Source organism: Mytilus trossulus, chromosome 4 (assembly GCF_036588685.1).
Source record: "Mytilus trossulus isolate FHL-02 chromosome 4, PNRI_Mtr1.1.1.hap1, whole genome shotgun sequence".
NCBI lineage: Eukaryota > Metazoa > Mollusca > Bivalvia > Mytilida > Mytilidae > Mytilus > Mytilus trossulus.
In genome coordinates this window covers 67,239,489-67,260,295 of record NC_086376.1, presented here as the reverse complement: position 1 = coordinate 67,260,295, position 20,807 = coordinate 67,239,489, and the positions used below count along the sequence as shown (strand labels likewise).

The 20,807-nt window shown below is 32.0% G+C and overlaps 1 protein-coding gene and 1 long non-coding RNA gene across 2 annotated transcripts; both read right to left on the bottom strand.

Moving 5' to 3' along the window:
- Positions 1 to 3,862: 3,862 nt before the first annotated feature.
- On the bottom strand, positions 3,863 to 7,602 carry LOC134714125 (complement C1q-like protein 4). The gene is made up of 2 exons (XM_063575371.1): positions 7,325 to 7,602; positions 3,863 to 4,389 (listed from the first exon to the last, which is right to left on the bottom strand). Exons 1-2 carry the CDS (start codon positions 7,569 to 7,571, stop codon positions 3,950 to 3,952), a joined length of 687 nt encoding a protein of 228 aa, XP_063431441.1. The 5' UTR covers positions 7,572 to 7,602; the 3' UTR covers positions 3,863 to 3,949.
- A 10,834-nt stretch (positions 7,603 to 18,436) lies between these two features.
- On the bottom strand, positions 18,437 to 20,424 carry LOC134715799 (uncharacterized). The gene is made up of 4 exons (XR_010106804.1): positions 20,352 to 20,424; positions 19,711 to 19,821; positions 19,176 to 19,248; positions 18,437 to 18,641 (listed from the first exon to the last, which is right to left on the bottom strand). It is a non-coding gene; the product is annotated as an uncharacterized LOC134715799 (long non-coding RNA).
- Positions 20,425 to 20,807: the final 383 nt, after the last annotated feature.

Below are 20,807 nucleotides of genomic sequence, written 5' to 3'. Positions count from 1 at the left end.
TTCCGTGTTATGAATTTTTATGCTTAAAAAAGGGGGGATTTTCCAATTTTTGGACAATAACTAACACTTTCACAAAATTTTATGCAACTTTGATAAATTGTTTATATCTATTGACCTTAATAGTGCCAATTTTTTTGTGCATATTTATTTATTATTTGGGGGGGGGGGTATTTGACAGGGCTCACCCTATTTCTAGTTGATCATATAGATTCATTTAAAGCATAAAAGACAAGTTAAAAGAGCAACGGGCGTATCATGCACTAAAGCGCAGCCCTTTGTTCAGTTTTGTCCCTCTATAACTATATGATATGCAGGAGGGGGCATCATATGTGTCCAATGGACACATTCACTGTTAAACAACCACCATCAAAGGTGATTCCTTTGAGGAATTATAGTTTATAAACAACCATCACCAAAGGTGATTCCCATTAGGAATTATAGTTCATAAACAATCACTATCAAAGGTGATTCCCATTAGAAATTATGGTACATAAACAACCACCATCAAAGGTGATTCCCTTGATGAACTATAGTTCATAAACAACCACCATCAACGGTGATTCCCTTTAGTGATTATAGTTCATAAACAACCACCATCAAAGGTTATTCCCTTTAGTGATTATAGTTCATAAACAACCATCATCAAAGGCGATTCCCTTGATAAACTATAGTTCATAAACAACCACCATCAAAGGTTATTCCCTTTAGTGATTATAGTTCATAAACAACCATCATCAAAGGCGATTCCCTTGATAAACTATAGTTCATAAACAACCACCATCAAAGGTGATTCCCTTTAGTGATTATAGTTCATAAACAACCACCATCAAAGGGTATTCCCTTTAGTGATTATAGTTCATAAACAACCATCATCAAAGGCGATTCCCTTGATAAACTATAGTTCATAAACAACCACCATCAAAGGTGATTCCCTTTAGTGATTATAGTTCATAAACAACCACCATCAAAGGTTATTCCCTTTAGTGATTATAGTTCATAAACAACCATCATCAAAGGCGATTCCCTTGATAAACTATAGTTCATAAACAACCACCATCAAAGGTGATTCCCTTTAGTGATTATAGTTCATAAACAACCACCATCAAAGGTTATTCCCTTTAGTGATTATAGTTCATAAACAACCATCATCAAAGGCGATTCCCTTGATAAACTATAGTTCATAAACAACCACCATCAAAGGTTATTCCCTTTAGTGATTATAGTTCATAAACAATCACCATCAAAAGTCATTCCATTTACGAATTATAGTTCATAAACAACCACCATCAAAGGTGATTTCCTTTAGGAATTATAGTTTATGAACAACCAGCATCAAAGTTGATTCCCTTCAGGAATTATAGTTTATCAACGATCACCATCAAAGGTGATTTCCTTTAGGAATTATGGTTTATCAACAACCATCATCAATAGTATTTCCCTTTAGGAATTATAGCTTTAAACAACCACCATTAAAGGTGATTTTCCTTAGGAATTAAAGTTTATAAACAACCACTATCAAAGGACCTTCAGGAATTATAGTTTATTAACAACCACCATCTAAGGTGATTTCCTTTAGTGATTATGGTTTGCCAACAACCAACATCAAATGTGATTTCCATTTTAGGAATATGGTTGATCAAAACCACAAACGAAATGTATTCCCTGTGGAAAGTATGGTTTATCACAACAACAAACAAAGGTGATTCCCTTTAGGAATTATAGTTCATCACAACAATAACCATCAAATGTGAATTCCTTTAGGAATTATGGTTCATCAACAACCACCATCAAAGTTGTTTTTATCAAAACCACCATCATCAGTTATTCTCTTTGGGAACTATTGTTTACTACAACAATCAAAATCAAATATGATTTCTTTCAGGAATTATAGTTTATTACAACCACCATTATGTGTGATTCCAATTAATTTAATAACCAATTTAATGACAAATATTGGTAATATTAAACATTCTGTCAAAATGTTGCAGTCTGATCAGTATCCGAGGAAAATCCAGACTTGCAAGTACACCGTTTTTCAAAACTACTAAAAGCAGACCGCTCTTCGAAATTTCAAAAAAATAAAAATGTTAACAAACATGATGTTTTTTGAAATTTTAAAAGCATAAAAAAGTAAATTAAAAAAAGTATTGAAATCCCAGGAAAATTCAAAAAGGAAAATCCCTATTCAAATGACAAAATCAAAAGCCCAAACACATTAAACGAATGGATCACAACCGTCATACTCCTGACTTGGTACAGGCATTTTCTTACGTAGAAAATGGTGGATTGAACCTGGTTTTATAGCTAGCTAAACCTCTCACATGTATGACAGTCACATCAAATTCCATTACATTGACAATGGTGCGTGAACAAAACAAACATAAACTACTTTTCTCTTAGAAATATCGTTCGGTTTTACTGTATAAAATAGTTCTAAAACGTTATTTTGGTTTAGTTTAATCAGAACCTTTGAAAAAAGCGATAACATTTCTGAAAGATCGCATTGTGGTGAGGAACATTGCCTGTTCCAAGTCAGAAGCCTGGAATTCAGAGGTTGTCATTTGTTGTTGTATATTGTATTTGTTTTTCGTTCATCAAGTTATTTTTACACATGAGTGCACACGCTGGAATGTCTCGCCTGCTTTACTGGCAATTGAGGTTAATGTTGAAAGTATTAAATATGATTCTTGCCAGACAGACACATCCACCTTAAAACCATTCCATTCACCAAATAAAGTTAACCTGTTGCTTAAAGTACTTAAAGAACAGAACAAAACACAAAAAATAACATTGACCTATGAACCATTGAAATTATGTCAAGGTCAGATGATACCTACCGCACTGACATGTACCCATAACATTCATTCAATACACCAATTGCAGATGAATTGATGCTTACAGTACTTCAAAACAAATCAAACCAAACATACTAGTAACTTGATATTGACTAATGAATTATGAAAATGAGATCAAGGTCAGATGTTAACTGCCTGTTCACCTTATAATCATTACAAACACCAAATATAGTTGACCTGTATTTAAACTTCCTGAAAAAAACATACAAAAACAAAAAATACTTAGCATTAAAACTAATGAACAATGAACTTGAATGAGGTCAAGGTCTGACGAAATCTGCCAAACTGACATGTACCCATTACAGTCAGTATTCTACTTACAGTTGACCTACTGCTCTTATAGTGTTTGAGAAACGAACCTAATCAAGTAAGTTTAACCTTGGTCTTTGCTCAATGAAATGAGGTTGAGGTCAGGTGAACTCTGTCTGACGGACTGTAAACGTTGCAAGGAAACCCACATACTAAATATGATTATCCTATTACTCATAATAAGTGAGACTTTCTCGTTTTTTTTTCAAGCAGCCGCTGAACAATGAAAATGAGGTCAAGAACATTTGACATATGATAGACGGAAACTTCGTAACACCAGAGACATATATATAATACAAAATGGTATTTTATGGCTCTGGTAACAAAAGGTATCTGCATACAAGATATACAAAAAATGTAGCTTTAAACATATAGTTTACGCCCCCGCCGCCCCAGGATATTAATACCTATGTCTCCTATATTGGATTAAAAGGGGGTCCAACCAATTGGATGAAGGTGAAATCAAACGGTCTGAATAGCCATATTTGTATGTTCTTCTATACCCGAAAACCATTTTGTTATATCGCTCTTGTTAAAATATGTGTTGTTTTTTTTACATGAAATGTACTTTTTTTACGATGCTTTAATGTAATAACAGTTAGTCATTTATTGTGTATACAGTAGTTCAGGTTTACTCCTCGATTTACTGCTATCAAACGTCAACAGTAGTATTTTTATATGACTAATTTTTAATTTTAACAATATAAATAGTTTGAGTTTTTATAGTTATAAAAGTTTTTGTAATAAAAAAAACTTTATTTCATTCAAAAGATTCCAGTACCAATTTAGGTTGCTGACACCAACCATCCAGCAAATGATGATCGTGAGAGGTCAGTACTATAGATAGTTCCAGCTGTTGTGTAGGATGCACTAGTTCTAATAAAACAGGAATCTCCTTTGCTTAATGAGACAATTATTGTAGAGGAAACAGTTGGGTTTGTATCGACTGAACCAGAGGCTGCAAACAAATCTATGGCTCCTAGGATTTCATTGTTTCGAGTAAACTGAAGTGGAATTTGTGATGATGGTGATCCAGAAAGGGTAATCGTTAAAACATAAAGTCCTGTGACCGGAACAGTGAATATCCCGGTGTATTTGTTGTAGGCACTTGCAATATTAGTAACCACGTGGTCGAAGGCCATAGTCTGGTGTTGCCCTGGATTTTGCTCACCAGATGACATATACGCATAAAAAGCAACGGGTTCAGATGGTGCTCTTTTTTGGACTGAAATGACAAAAATGAACATTATAATAGTTAAACTTAGAAATCGAAAATGTTGATAGCACGTTGAAAAGATGACATCATGACGTGCCTCAAACAATGTGCTGTATTATCTACATCCCAAGAGGGAACATAGTTGAAATCTTTGTATCTCTATCCCGAATTCTGTCAAATTTGAAACTTTCGAAATTACTGTATTTCAAGTCTAATTCAGTGCCAAATATTTTTTCCAACTGTTCACATTGTGAGATCTATAACTAAGCATCCAGTTTCATGTTAGAGTCTTTATCTACGGGGCGCCGAATTGGACTCTTGTGGTTTTGTACAAAATTCAATTCTGTCATAACAAAATCATTTTTGTCTTACAAAACTATGTGCTACAGACTTGTTTTGTGAGAACTTCAATTTTGTGATGACAAAATTCATTTGTGTAGACAAAATTCATTTTTGTCATGACAAAATTCATTTTTGTAGACAAAATTCATATTTGTCATGACAAAAGTCAATTTTGTCTTAAAGGTATGCAAATATAAACATATTTGCATACAAAATTGACTTTTGTTACCTGATATGGAAATTAAATCACAAAAGTCAATTGTGTACGGTAAGATTCAATTTTGTGAGACAAAATTGACTTTTGTGAAACAAAATTAACTTTTGTGAGACTAAATTGACTTTTGTGAGACAAAATTGACTTTTGTGAGACAAAATTGACTTTTGTGAGACAAAATTGACTTTTGTGAGACAAAATTCAATTTTGTCATTTTTGTTGAGACAAAATTCAATTTTGTCATTTTTGTTGAGACAAAAGTCAATTTTGTTAATCTGTTGAGACAAAAATCAATTTTGTAAATTTTGTTGAGACAAAAGTCAATTTTGTTAATTTTGTTGAGACAAAAGTCAATTTTGTCAATTTTGTTGAGACAAAAGTAAATTTTGTCAATTTTGTTGAGACAAAAGTCAATTTTGTGACGACAAAATTCATTTTTGTGATGACAAAATTCAATTTTGTAACAACAAAATTGACTTTTATGAGACAAAATTGACTTTCGTGAGACAAAATTGACTTTCGTGAGACAAAAATCAATTTTGTTGAGACAAAACTCAATTTTGTTAATTTTGTTGAGACAAAATTCAATTTTGTTGAGACAAAATTCAATTTTGTTGAGACAAAATTCAATTTTGTTAATTTTGTTGAGACAAAATTCAATTTTGTCAATTTTGTTGAGACAAAATTCAATTTTGTCAATTTTGTTGAGACAAAAGTCAATTTTGTCTCACAACAGTCAATTTTGTGTAACAAAAGTCAATTTTGTGTAACAAAAGTCAATTTTGTGTAACAAAAGTCAATTTTGTGTAACAAAAGTCAATTTTGTGTAACAAAAGTCGATTTTGTATGCAAATTAGTTCACAGAAACCAAACTAAACTAATTTAAATACAAAATTGACTTTTGTCGCTCAATTTTCAAATTAGGTAACAAAAGTCAAGTTTGTGTAACAAAAATGAATTTTGTCATGACAAAAGTGACTTTTGTCCGCTGATAGATAATTTTGTATGACAAAATTTCAAATTTGTAGTATGATACAAATTTTGTTAAACTGAACTAATTTTTGTTGAACAAAAGTCACTTTTGTCCGTACAAAATTGAATTTTGAGTACAAAACCACAAGAGTCCCATTCGGCGCCCCGTATTATCAGGGTGTTTGCTATGTGTTTGTTTGTAATTTTATTTATTTCTTTTGTTTTGGAAGGAGACAGTCTTATGTTAGAGTCTTTATCAGGGTGTTTGCTCTGTGTTTGTTTGTAATTTTATTTATTTCTTTTGTTTTGGAAGGAGATGTCTAGCCTAGTAGTCAACATTTCGGTGTTGACATGAATATCAATAATATTTTGATCATGTTAACAAAACTTTGAATTTTTCAAAAAACTAAGGATTTCTTATCCCAGGCATAGATTACCTTAGCCGTATTTGGCCCAACTTTTTGGAATTTTGAATCATCAATGCTCTTCACCTTCGTCCTTGTTTGGCTTTATAAAAAAATTGATTTGAGCGTCACTGATGAGTCTTTTAATTGTAGACTAAACGCGCGTCTTGCGTACTAAATTATAATCCTGGTACTTTTGATAAATATCTGGTCTAATTATTTATAGCATTTCAATTTTGAAATTTGCCCTCTAAGATGGCTCATTTTATGTTTATGTTGGGGAGTTGCTGTCTCATCGACGTCTTCTTTATTCATATTAATGTAAGGTGGGAGTGTCTGCATGGTCAGAACCAATTAAATTAAACCATCAACTATAGATAACTGATATTCTTTTGTGACCGTGTAAGATGACGGTCTCATATCATTTACGATATATCTTTCAGATGAATTTACAAAGAGAACTTGGATTTTCCTATTGTGAATCTGCCTTTACTTATAAAAATAGTCAGAAGATACCATGGGGGCATTAAAAATCCGATAAACGGACAACGCCATGGCAAAAATCGAAAGACGAAAAATAACTGGAAATTGAAATAGGGAATGTGTCAAGGAGACAACAACCCGACCTTAGAGCAGACAACAACCGAAGGCCACCAATGGATGTTTAACTCTCTCAAGCAGTTCTTAGAAAGGGTGGTCATCTTGAACCATTCCAAACTCAGAGGATTAACTTCACATAGAGGTCCTCATTATAGAAAAGTTTCCAGCATCAGCATTGTCAATATAAAGCCGACAACTAGCGCGAACAGAAAAAGTGGAAGAAAAATAATTATAAGAAGGAAAAAGTGACGTAGAATAACAATATGCCATAATATTTGATATTTGATGTTTAGTTTCTTTTTAAAATCTTAAACGCAAAACATGAATTTTATAAATGATCGAGAAGCAATGTAAAAATTTCGAGTATATTAATCTCCTATACTGCTCGAATCAGTCTTATATAATTTATTACCTGTAACAGACACACTTTGGTTTTCTAAGTCCTTTTCTTTCAAGGCATGTTTATGCTCCAAATTCTGTATCCTTTGTAAGAGATTTCTTTCATTTTCTTTAAGTTGTCGTAACTCCTGCTTCTGAGAGGTAATTATATTTTCGAGTTCACTCAACTTTTCCAAGACCGTTCCTATTGAAACCGTGTCATCTTTTGCATAGGCCTGGTAACAAGATAAAGCAAACAACTCTAAAATAAATAACAACATTACTGTTACCGAATTTTAGAATAACATGATCTAGAATACACAATTGGCGACCTGACACAATAGATAAGACGAAAATCGTTAGAATAAGGTTAAGTAGTTACTATGTTAGACTAGTGTGGAACTCTCTCAAGTTGATATTCTGTATGTGCTCGTCCCACGGGAACTTGTATCAGAAAAAAAATCATAATTTTAATAAGGTATATAGGGGGGGAAATCTGAGACAAGTGCCTGTGGCTCGTCCCCAGTGTGGAACACGTTATTCAGTGGTTGTCGTTGGTTTATGGTTTATGTCTGCATGTTTTATACTTTTTTTCTAACATTGTTTTGATATAGATTGTGCCGTAAAGTTTCTAAATGTTTTTTCTTCATATTTTTCGTATCAGGGCTCTTTAAAACTGACTATAAGGTAGGATTGCCACATGCATTTTTCTAAGAATTATGTCCCCTTATATACCTTATTGTGTTACCTTAAAGTATATTTGGGGGGGGGGGGGGGGGGGGGGGTCGGAGACACTGAAGTACCTGTGCAGATTCCCTATTTTCTCGACGTCGTTTGTCATCACTATGTAACAGTCAGCAGAGTCAAAGCGTAACTTCAAATTGCCCGTAACCATTTCATGCTTACTACAATGATTTCAAAATGCCCATGGGGTTTTTGCATGCAAGATGGCTATCATAGTCCTAAAACACTTCAAGGGGGCCTTCAAATATATTGTTATGTTGTTTTTTACTTCTTCATACTTTTATAAGCCTGAAGTCATTGTACAGTAATTGTTTTGTCTAAAATTGTGGACAACATTGCTTTTTCAAAATTTCAATTTGGGAGCCCCATGGGTAATTCCCCCCGCAAATAGTGACAGTTGGCAGGTATGCATTAGTTGAGCATTTATTGAATTTTTCAACATGTCAAGGTGAAGAATCTCAAATTTAATAAAAATATTTAAGCATATATTCTTCTTTTTGTGGTTTAAAGTTTCTTTAAACTAGTAAGATGCTGAAAAAAATATAATATACAGATATAAACAATACCAAACTTTCAAATCATTTTTCAAAATAGTCACAAAGCCACAAATTTACAATTTCTTTAATGAAAATGCACCCAAAAAAATAAAAATACCTTCAGTTTTGTACATTTTATGAGTAGATAATTATATAATATAGTCAAATACGAACTTATAACCATATAAAAGTATCATACATAAATTTAAAGAAAATCTACAAAAAACTGACCTAAAAAGACTCATTTTTGCAGAGTTATCTCCCCTTTCAATGTTAATTTTCATAGGAAATTAAAAATGCTGAGTTTGAGTTTTCCTCAAGTTAGATTTTATGGGACTTTTTTTCTGTGTATATTAGGGCTTAATGCTAAAGATTAGAACTAAAACATTTTCTGTTGCAATTAGTTTGAGGTTAAAACTTAGTTTGACTGGACTAAAAATAAAGAATTGAATTGAATCTAGAGACCCATACACAAAACACTCTGGACAATAACTTTAGTTTACATGAATGGATCTCTTTAATCAGAAGGTTCAATACCACAAACGGAAGGTTGTTTAGGAAATAGGGGCCCTAATCAAGCATTTTTTTACTATCAGAATAATAAATTGTATATAAGTATTTCAATTGCTCTGAAATTGTTCCAGTCAATGTTAATACCATAAGTAGAAGGTTGATTATGGTGCCAACAGTTTTAAGATGCCAAAAACAAGCATTTTTGTAGTTTCTGGACAATAACTTGTATGCAAGAGTATGAATATATCTGATATTATACCCCCAAGGTTCCATATCACAAAAGGAAGGCTGGGAGTGAGTTTGGGGCTATTGCCCCATTCATGCAGGAATTAGGGGCCAAAAAGGGCTAAAACAAACATATATTTAGTTTCCAGATAATAACTTGTGTTTTTAGTGTATGGATCTCTCTGAAATTGTACTACAAGGTTCGTACTTCAAAGGAAAGGCAGGGATTGAGTGTGGGGTAATTGCTATAATGGGGGATTCAAAAATTCTTGAGGATTCCAATTTTTTAAGGGGTTCAATTTTTTTTCAATAATGTTTCAAGAAGAAATCTTTAATTGCACAGTATTGCGCAATATATTTGTAAGATCTTGTTTTTTAATGTGTGTCAGAAACCTATATAATGTTTACCAAAAATGTGAACGAAATCCAAATTCAGACAGTATCAAACTTGAATATTGTGTCCAAATTTGGACCAACTGTTCAGGGTTCAACATCTGTGGTCGTATCAGGCTGTGCTCAGCAAAGCATTTATTATAGTTCTTTCTTATGTTGTACTGTTACACCATTGTCCAAGGTTAGGGAGGGATTTGATCCCCGGAACATGTTTTATTTACCCTGCCACATTCTGTATTGTTTTATGTGCCTGTCCCAAGTCAGCAGCCTGTAATTCAGTGGTTGTAGTTGATGTGTTACATATTTGTTTTCCCTTCATTTTTTTGTAAATAGATTAGGCTGTTAACTTAATTTTCTCGTTTGAATTGTTTTAAATTTGTCATTCTGGGGCCTTTTATAGCTGTCTATGCGGTATGGGCTTTGCTCGTTATTGAAGGCCGTATGGTGACCTATAGCCCAACTTGGCAAGTCAAAGTGGACAGCAGTTCATAAGCAGTTTATTAGCATTCACAGTTCTTACTTGATAGCTGTTCATTAGCATTCACAGTTTATAAATTCAAGGCAATGATTAATTTTCATATAGGCATTCAAATAGCATTCCATAGCTGTTTTTCTGGCAGTTTATTTAGCCTTCACAGTTGCTATACTTTTCAGAAGCACATAGGGATGGATGGACACGTGCATATTCCCTCTCTAAATACCGCTCTTTATAGCATGGGTATTAAGTATATTTTAACAAAATGCATTTGACTAGCAGGTTGAACAAGCCATGTTCTTAATTCCTGACTGCCATTTACAATTGCCAAATAAACAGCTCACTAGATGTAAAAAAAATGGATCTTAATTATCAATTTAATCAAACAGAAAACAATAAACTAGTGGAAAAGATGGTATACATATCATCAGCACATCTGACGTATTAAATTATAAGTCTGGTACCTTTGATAACTATATATATAACCTTAACTTCTTACCCTCAAATTTATAGGCTGACTATGCGGTATGGGCTTTGCTCTTTGTTGAAGGCCGTACTGTGACCTATAGTTCTTAATTTCTGTGTCATTTTGGTCTCTTGTGGAGAGTTGTCTCATTGGCAATCATACATCTTTTTTATATTAACAAAACTAATGTTTGAATTGGTTTACATTTGTCATTTCATGGCCTTTTATAGCTGACCATTGCTCATTGTTGAAGGCTGTACTGTGACCCATGGTTGTTTATTTTAGTGTCATTTGGTCTCTTGTGGAGATTTAGTCTAAATGGCAATCATACCACCTTATTTTTATCAATAACTCAGACAGCTTGAAGGACATAGGATCTTAAATTAGTTTTCTATACACAAGTACATTTTAACTTTAACTCCTTAAAGAAAAACGCAACACAGACTTATGTTTGTTGACTAGCTCGAGTACAGCATATTGTGAGCTGCCATTTAATAAGACAAATTATCTATATAAACATACATTATACAATATGAATTCAATAACTTGTACCAGTACTAGAGAAATAATCTCATGTCAACCTTTTGCATTTGAATAACTATACGTATACCCTATATGCTCATATCTATTATAAGGCATAAATGAATACAATATATATAGTGTTGCCGATAGCCAAGCAAGCATAGTCATTAGTGGACAACGGAATTTATTAAATAATTAAATACATGTGCCTTAATACATATATATCTATATAAGCATATTAAAAAAGCAATAACCACAATTACTCCTAATAACAAAAACTTTGAAAAATAATATTAGGTACAACTTAGCTAGGAAAAGGAGACCTTGTAGGAACAAGAGATATAACATGGTTGACATGAATGTAAACTGAATAACTGAACAAATGAATAACTCGATCATGAACGACCTCGCCGGCCAGGAACAACCAAACAAACCCAATTATGGGAAACTGGAAACCTGGGTCCAACCCAAGGGTCCGGAAACAGTCATAAATGCTCCGACCCTTTTAATGCGACAAGTCGTCTCACGAGACATACTCGGACGTGTATCGTTTTGAAAAATATATAAATGCATATATCAAAGTATATTCATAATATGAATGGAACTTGAATGTTGCTCTGTCTGCAGTGGGCTAGAAAGTGATAATGGTAGGGAAAAAATTCCGCTATAATGTTAGTCACATGTCTTATACCTACTGACATGAACTTATAAAAATACTACGCTAGTATATATACAATAATTTCTCTCTTCACTACGAAATGTGGGAAATTATACATATTCCAGTATGTTCTGTGGCTGACCAGGAAAACCTATTTTAGAAAACCTGTGTCCTTTTGTCAATGCTTAGTGAAACTCTAGTGTTTGACCTCACTAGGTAAATGAGAAAAAGAAATATAGTTGTGTTTGTAAATATGTAAGTAAAAAAGAAATTTTGTCATTAGGACTACAGCTATAATATATTTGGTACAAAAAGTCGAAATGCCATTAAGTTTGTATATATAAAAATAGCAAACCACTTACATAAGATTGATTTAATATCAAAATACAAAATTATGCTTATCTTTGTTCTTTAAACACCCCAAAAAATACAATGTTCAAAGTTCAAACTAGAACTAAACTACATAAAGATGTCACTTTACAACCCAAATATTTTGGTGCTAAAATTCCTAAGACTACGTGTACATGTACCACATGTATTACACATGCTCAATTCCTGTTGTACTTTTATGCCTAGGGAATTATTATACATTTTGTACATACAATATACATAAATACAACTCATAAGCATAAAAATATACACCTAAAGAAAATCGTTTTAATGATAATTGATGAAATAATTGTTAACTATGTTTAAGGAAATAAAATCAATGTAGTGGAAAAATGTTGGAAAATGGAAAAATGTTGGAAACCTGTTCTGAAACTATTTGCTTGAAAGAACTGTATCAGGAGCTATGCTTTGGACAGTATAAAAAGGAGAACTATTATTAAAAATAAATGGGGTCAATGCCTCCACAGATGATGCCCCCGCCAGCATACAACGTTATAAAGGGACATAACTCAAGAACTGTAAAAGTGAAGCTGCCAAAATTTGAACTTAAACTGAGTTTAGTGGTAATAAGCACTATGTATAAACATTTCATTAGATTGAGTTGAGACAAACTTAAATTAAGAGAACAGAAACGAAAACATTCAGGAACTGTTCCATATGCAAAGGTGCATAACCCTAGAATGGTTATCAAAGTGCTTGTCTTAATAAATGGCAGCACAGTGAATGGTAAAGATTGCTTTAATTTACCTATGTTTTTGGGGGAGGTTTTGCATTTACAAAAATTGTAGACAGACGAACAAAGTGAAAACTGTTCTAGGGCTCCCACATTCTCACCAGGGAGTCCTTATGATGTCTGTTTTGAGATATTGAAATTGTGATGATTTGTTTCTATCAAAGTAAAAGAGTATTTTATATCCAAACAATAACTGAAATAGCAAACTTTTTGAATTGTTTGTAAACACACCACTTTTGGAGAAAAACTAGTGTATCTTTTTGGTTGGGGTTCAATAGTGTGAAGAAAAGAAGTTCTAAGCCTCAAAAGCCAACTTTCTGGAAATCCTTATTTTTAGATGACCTGAAGATTGAAAATAAAAATCCTCTTTTTGTCAAGTAAACAAATACCAATTCCTAGTGTGAAGCTATATACATTGGAAAACTTTGAATTCATTCTAAAATTATTAAACCTTTCACTGCTGGTACACTTTTTTTCTTTTTCTTTTTCAAGATTTTCTAATCTAAAGCTTACTAGGGAACATATAAAAATAATTAATTTATCATGTCAAATCTGCAAGAAATTTTAAGGGTTTCCATTTTCACTTAAACTACTTCATAACAAAATAACATCTAGTAAAACCTATTTGGTGCCACTGCCTACATAATTATTCTATTTCAAGGATTTCATGACTTTTAAAGACCACAAATATTAATTAACAAACTGATATGAATCTGTTCTTATAAATAATCGATGATTCTACCCCATCCTCTGACAATTTAATTTGAAAAAAATAAATAATAGTTGCTACTTTTATAGATGAGTGGTCAAATTTCAGACATTTTATACTTAACATTTTGGTTTCTTGGATGTTTCCATCTACTGAAATGACGCACTTTTTTTTTTGTTATAAAAGACAAACACAAGCAGAATTTTGAAATAAAAAATAATTACTGGAATATCATCTCTACATATTAAAAAGTAAAAACACAAAAATACCGAACTCCGAGGAAAATTCAAAAAGGAAAATCAAAAATCAAAAGGCAAAATCAAAAGTCCAAACACATCAAACGAATGGGTAACAACTGTCATATTCCTGACTTGGTACAGGCATTTTCTAATGTAGAAAATGGTGGATTGAACCTGGTTTTATAGCTAGCTAAACCTCTCACTTATATGACAGTCGCATCAAATTCCATTAAATTGTCAACGATGCATGAACAAAACAAACATACTCAAAGAGTAAAAATGTCAAAATCAGGGGTACAACAGTCAATATGTTAAGTGTGTTTTAAGTCAAATTTGTGTTACAATATTCTTTTGAAATAATTCATTTTCATTATATTTTCACAAATTCATTTTTGGATGCATATTTATCTAATTTAAAATACATCACTGGTGATTTCTTCAAATTAGCACAAATAATCTTTATACATGATTTTATTTAAAAAAACATTATTATTGGCTGTATATTTATCTTATTTAGAACAATTCCATTGGTGATTTCTTCAAATTGGCACAAATAATCTAACATATTCAACTTCAAGCCTTATGTAATTTTTAAAAAGAGGGGTCCATGAATTCATTTTCATGTTAAATCAGTAAAAAATGTTTTTTTTCTTGATATGTAACTATTTTACATGGCTAAAAGTAACACTTGACATTAGCGGTGTTATCACCTCCCCTGTTAATGTATCATAAGCCCTTGATAGCAAACTTATATCAGCCTCTCTATAGATCTTGAGGAACCTTAGCTGTAAAAAAGTTAAAGTAAGTTAAGTTATCGTTTAAAGGTGCATAAACTAAAATTTATAAAATATTTTACCCTTATAACAATACTTGAGCGTCACAATGTTAACAAGGGGAGTAATTATAAATAGAAAATGAGAGTTGGTATGAAAGTAAACTTTAAAAAGAATGTTAAATAAAATAGGTTGAATAATTTTGAATCAAATTTTGCAGAGGTACTGCTTCCAATTGGCTTCCCTCAGAGTTACATGCCTCTAATTGGGACCACTCTGCCAGGGGTACTGCTTCTAATTAGTTTTTGCAGACAGAGGAATATATGTACTGCTTCCAATCAGCTTCGCAACAAGACAGAGGGTGTGCTCCCAATTAGCTTCACTAAGAGGTACATACTTCCAATTGGCTTCGCTCAGACAACCATACTACTTCCTGTGATGTAATGGTATGGATTTGCAAGTCTATACTACTTCTATTGTTGAAATGGTACATAATTGCAATTAATTGTCATCCAAATTTGCAAAAACATATTTTATTTAACATTCTTAATTCAGTTTACTGTCATAACTACTTTCACTCTCTATTTGTAATTTTATTCTCAACAGGCATATATCTGAACCCCTTACTATCTTACAGAAAAAGAAAAAGTTTCATATGAAAGGAAACAGGTACACTTATCTTTGAAAAGTGATTTTTCAACAGACTAAGTTAACTCTTTATTAAGATGGAATAAAACTTTTATGTACATAGCTCCATATCAGGGAATTTGCTGAATCTACAGTTACTGAACTCATCTCTTAGGCCCAAGAACAGTTATTTCAATGTGCATTTCTTTTATTGTAGACAATAAACACAAATAAAATAAATTACACTTGTTTTGACAGTTTTTTAAGGTGTAGTGCACTACTTATGGGACAAATTATATAAAAATTAAAGTCTATCGGCTCTGACTCAAAATATGGACAATTATACTAGTATGTTAAGGTGGTCTGCCATTCAATAATATACGAAATTTTACATTGCATAAAGTTCATATAGTAAGCAAATTATTGTTTTACAGAAACTATATAATTTTACATTCCCTGAAAGTAAGGTGTTTCATCAATATTCCTGTTTTTTGGACTTGTCAAAAATTCAGCCGAAGATGCTTTGCACTACTCAATGCATGAAAAGTTTAATGGGTGCTTTGTAAAACAGTTCCCCTACTCTGGTACCTCTCAAATTACAGAAGAGAATGTCTCTCTGGTACTACTCAAATTACAGAAGAGAATGTCTAAGTTATATTGGTAAACTGTGCACTAAAGAAAGTATGAGGCATTGAACAGGTGCATTACCTCCCCTTGACCCTGTTGATCTTATGATCCATTAAAACTGAGTCTGAGTACCTGTAGCAATAGACTTGATATTTAGTCAAGAAATGGCTGTGAATGGTATTTAATAAGGATTACTCACATATTGCTACATGCAATCTCTTGAATGTATCAATATACCAATGTTGACAATAATATTTTTGATTTCCATATAAACTCATTGCTATACATTTGTACTTAAGTTATTTATAATATTTTTGTTATTTTTAGATTCTCCATTCTTAACCAATGTAAATGTTAACTTAATAAGAAGCATTTTATCTGTTGAGCCACATCAATAAAAATCAATAGCATTTAATGGTAGAGAGAAAAAGAAAGTTGAGTGAAAATTCAAAAAACAATACATTAACCTTAATCAAAACTTCCATTCTTGTTGAAAATGGAGAATCTTTACATTAATTATTTCAAAATTTACCAACTACATTCTTTCTCTTGTTTATGCAAGATTTATATGAACCGTTTATATTGGAAACTGTTCAGTAGAGTTAGAAAGACCCCAAAGGGAAATATGGTCACTCTTGGTCTTCTTCAGACTGGCAGTAAAATCCTTGCAAAAGTAAGGCGTCTGTTTGGTAGTGCAGCATGTACAAATTGGCAGCCATGTCCAGTGTCAGAATGGGGATGTTAAATCTGATGTCTTGTGAAGTGAGAGTCCCCAGCTGTCAACATGTAGAACCTTCACAACATCTCTAAGGAGTATGGAGAATTCATCACATAATTATATCTTTCAACCACAGCAATAGTTATCTGAAAAAGAAATGCACTATTCAATATTCTGTCATATGTTAAGAAACTGAAATAGGCAAAAAATAGCAAACTGGGAATAACAATTAAAGCAGAGAAAGTTTTTCAAAGAAATTTCCCTTCCTAAAACTTGACAGGTCCAGAAAATATTAAATTGTAAAAAGATTGTAAAAATCACATGGGAATTTACATGATCCTAAATAGAATAATTTTATTTATCTATAAAATAGTTCTTTCTTACTTTTAAAAGTCAACTCTAATAGCCATTTCCATCATCAATCTGTAAGTACAAGCTGTAATGCTAACCTGAAAAATAAAACACTTATTCATTCAAAATAGTAAAAAGGAATCACTGTTGGTATACTTATGCACAATATATAGAAATATGTGATATATAACATATCAAGGTAAAAGAAGATGTAGAGCACACATCAATGGGACAACATCCCAACCATGCTAACAAATACAACACTTTCCAACCTCTGAAACCTCAAAGAGTAAGAATGCCTTTCAGCCTTCACAGCTTATGGGGAGATTTTGTGTTAATTATCGTCTCCTCGGAGACAATGTTAAGAATTGAATGATGGACAGTCATTGTGTGAATGCTTCTTTACTACCTGATTGGAAGATATTACGAGACATGAATAATCAAAATTTATTGATTGGTTAGGACAATCCAAACCTAGTAAATGTCCCTATTTGTTCTCGCTATTTTAGCAATTAGATTTTGTCTGGTCATTAATCTTACATATTCATGATATTGGTACACACGTAACTTTTATATATAAATAGCTGAATCTTCTGGAAACAACAATGTCAAACCATATATACTACTTAATAACGTGTGACCTCGGGTGTGTGGTAAAATTTGTTGGTTAATATTCTAAATGAATTAATCTAGACTACAAAACCAGAACACTTTCCATTTTCATCAGCTAAGAGACGACTAGTTTTTTTGAAAGGCTAATACTTGTGACATTTTGAAAGTAAATATATGACCTGTAAACAATGGTAAACTAACTAATCTACAAAACACCAATAAAACCAGACAAAGATCTCTATCTAGTTGGAGTTGACATTTTCAATTACCAGTACTAATAAATTAAACATTAAAACAACTGACCAAAAGTTTTAAAGCCCAGTGATAGCTGATTGTTTGTTTCTTTTTATTGACAGTATGATAAAAAATAAATAAATAGAGGAATTATATACATACTTGTATTTTTAAAGATATCTTATACCACAAGTCTTACTCCCTTTCATGAAAACATTGGCACTGTTCTATAACCTAAAAAGGAATTAAAATTGACACAAATTATATATTTTACAAATTTGTTAAATTGCAAGCCTAAATTTTTATTAATCTATTCTGTATTCTGATTGCATAATAGTGAGTTATCTCCAACTGAAAGAAACATTCTTGCAGTTTATTGTACTAGTCTCCCTTGAAGTAAAATTCTATCAGGATTTACTTTTCATGGCATTACATTTTATTCGTGTACCAGAAAAACATTTATCAAACTGATAAATATCTTTTTTGTGTGTTGTAAATGTGCAAAATAACAAAAATGTGTGTTGCCTTATAAATGATCCTTATAGACTTTCACATTTTTCCTGATAATGTACATAATTAAATGGCTTGAATATACTTGCATTATTTCTTTCATGACAAAGCCTCAGACTTGTTTGAAGATCAATGTAATAATTAATCTTCATTCCAGCTGCTATCCTTGCTGCTTGATTGCTTACATGTCAAAGCCTCGGACTTGGTTGAAGATCTAAGTAAACATCTTCCATGGAGTTGCTACTCATCTGCTATCTGGACTGAAACTTGGGACTGGCAGGCTACTGGAAAAAAATCTAAAATTATAAATTAGGTTATATTTATAAGACTGCTGTTGGTCAATATAATAAATAAATAGTTAGTTTTCTCGTTTGAATTGTATTACATTGTCATATCGGAGCCTTTTATAGGTGACTATGCGATATGGGCTTTGCTCATTGTTGAAGGCAGTATGATGACCTATAGTTGTTAATGTCTGTGTCATTTTGGTCTCTTGTGGACAGTTGTCTCATTGGCAATCATACCACATCTTGTTTTTTATATATATTCCTTCAAGATTCATAACCTGACCTGCATCAATGGAGCCATGTTCAGCATCTTATTTAGTGAACAATTGTAATTTTGTTGGTACTTTATTTCATGGTTTAGCCAAAGCCTGCATACAAGTCTTTACAATGACATCAGTGTGATCAATTCAAAATTTAAGAATCTTAAGTCAACAACAAATCACCATTTGACCTCTTACAACTTTAAGCCTGATGCATGTTTTTTCCCTGTAAACTTATTTTATGATTATCAAATTGTTTTAAATAGAAGAATAATATACATACTTGTATTTAAGATATCTTATACCACAAGTCTTACTCCCCTTCATGAAAACATTGGCACTGTTTTATAAATTACCTAAGAAGGAATTAAAATTTACACAAATTATATATTTTACAAATTTGTTAAATTGCTAACCTAAATTTTTATTAATCTATTCTGTATTCTGATTGCATAATAGCGAGTTATCTCCCACTGAAAGAAACATTCTTGCTGTTTATTGTACTAGTCTCCCTTGAAGTAAAAAAACTATCAAGATTTACTTTTCATGGCATTATATATTATTTGTGTACCAGAAAAACATTTATCAAACTGATAAATATCTTTTTTGTGTGTTGTAAATGTGCAAAATAACAAAAATGTGTGTTGCCTTATAAATAATCCTTATAGACTTTCACATTTTTCCTGATAATGTACAGAATTAAATGGCTTGAATATACTTGCATTATTTCTTTCATGACAAAGCCTCAGCTTTGTTTGAAGATCAATGTAATAATTAATCTTCATTCCAGCTGCTATCCTTGCTGCTTGATTGCTTACATGGCAAAGCCTCGAGCTTGGTTGAAGATCTAAGTAAACATCTTCCATGGAGTTGCTACTCATCTGCTATCTGGACTGAAACTTGGGACTGGGCGACTACTGGAACAAAAACTAAAATTATAAATTAGGTTATATTTATAAGACTGCTGTTGGTCAATATAATAAATAAATAAACAGTTATTTTTCTCGTTTGAATTGTATTACATTGTCATATCAGAGCCTTTTATAGCTGACTATGCGACACGAGCTTTGCTCATTGTTGAAGGCAGTATGGTGACCTATAGTTGTTAATGTCTGTGACATTTTGGTCTCTTGTCTCATTGGCAATCATACCACATCTTGTTTTTTATATATATTCCTTCAAGCTTCATAAACTGACCTGCATAAATGGAGCCATTTTCAGCATCTTATTTGGTGAACAATTGTAATTTTGTTGGTACTTCATTTTGTGGTTTAGCCAAAGCCTGCATACAAGTCTTTACAATGACATTAGTGTGATCAATTCAAAACTTAAGAACCTTAATAGTCAACAACAAAACACCATTTGACCTCTTACAACTTTAAGCCCGATGCATGTTTTTTCCCTGTAAACTTATTTTATGATTATCAAATTGTTTTAAATAGAAGAATAATATACGTACTTGTATTTAAGATATCTTATACCACAAGTCTTACTCCCCTTCATGAAAACATTGGCACTGTTTTATAAATTACCTAAAAAGGAATTAAAATTGACACAAATTATATATTATACAAATTTGTTAAATTGCAGCCTAAACTTTTATTAATCTATTCTGTATTCTGATTGCATAATAGTGAGTTATCTTCAACTGAAAGAAACATTCTTGCAGTTTATTGTACTAGTCTCCCTTGAAGTGAAAATTCTATCAGGATTTACTTTTCATGGCATATTATATATTATTTGTGTACCAGAAAAACATTTATCAAACTGATAAATATCTTTTTTTGTGTGTTGTAAATGTGCAAAATAACAAAAATGTCTGTTGCCTTATAAATAATCCTTATAGACTTTCACATTTTTCCTGATAATGTACAGAATTAAATGGCTTGAATATACTTGCATTATTTCTTTCATG

Excerpts from the sequence above, each read along its gene's own strand:
- LOC134714125 (XM_063575371.1), bottom strand. The coding sequence starts at position 7,571 with ATGTTGTTATTTATTTTAGAGTTGTTTGCTTTATCTTGTTACCAGGCC. Across the intron at positions 4,390-7,324 it reads CCAAAGTGTGTCTGTTACAG|TCCAAAAAAGAGCACCATCT; the intron begins GTAATAAATTAT and ends TTGTCATTTCAG.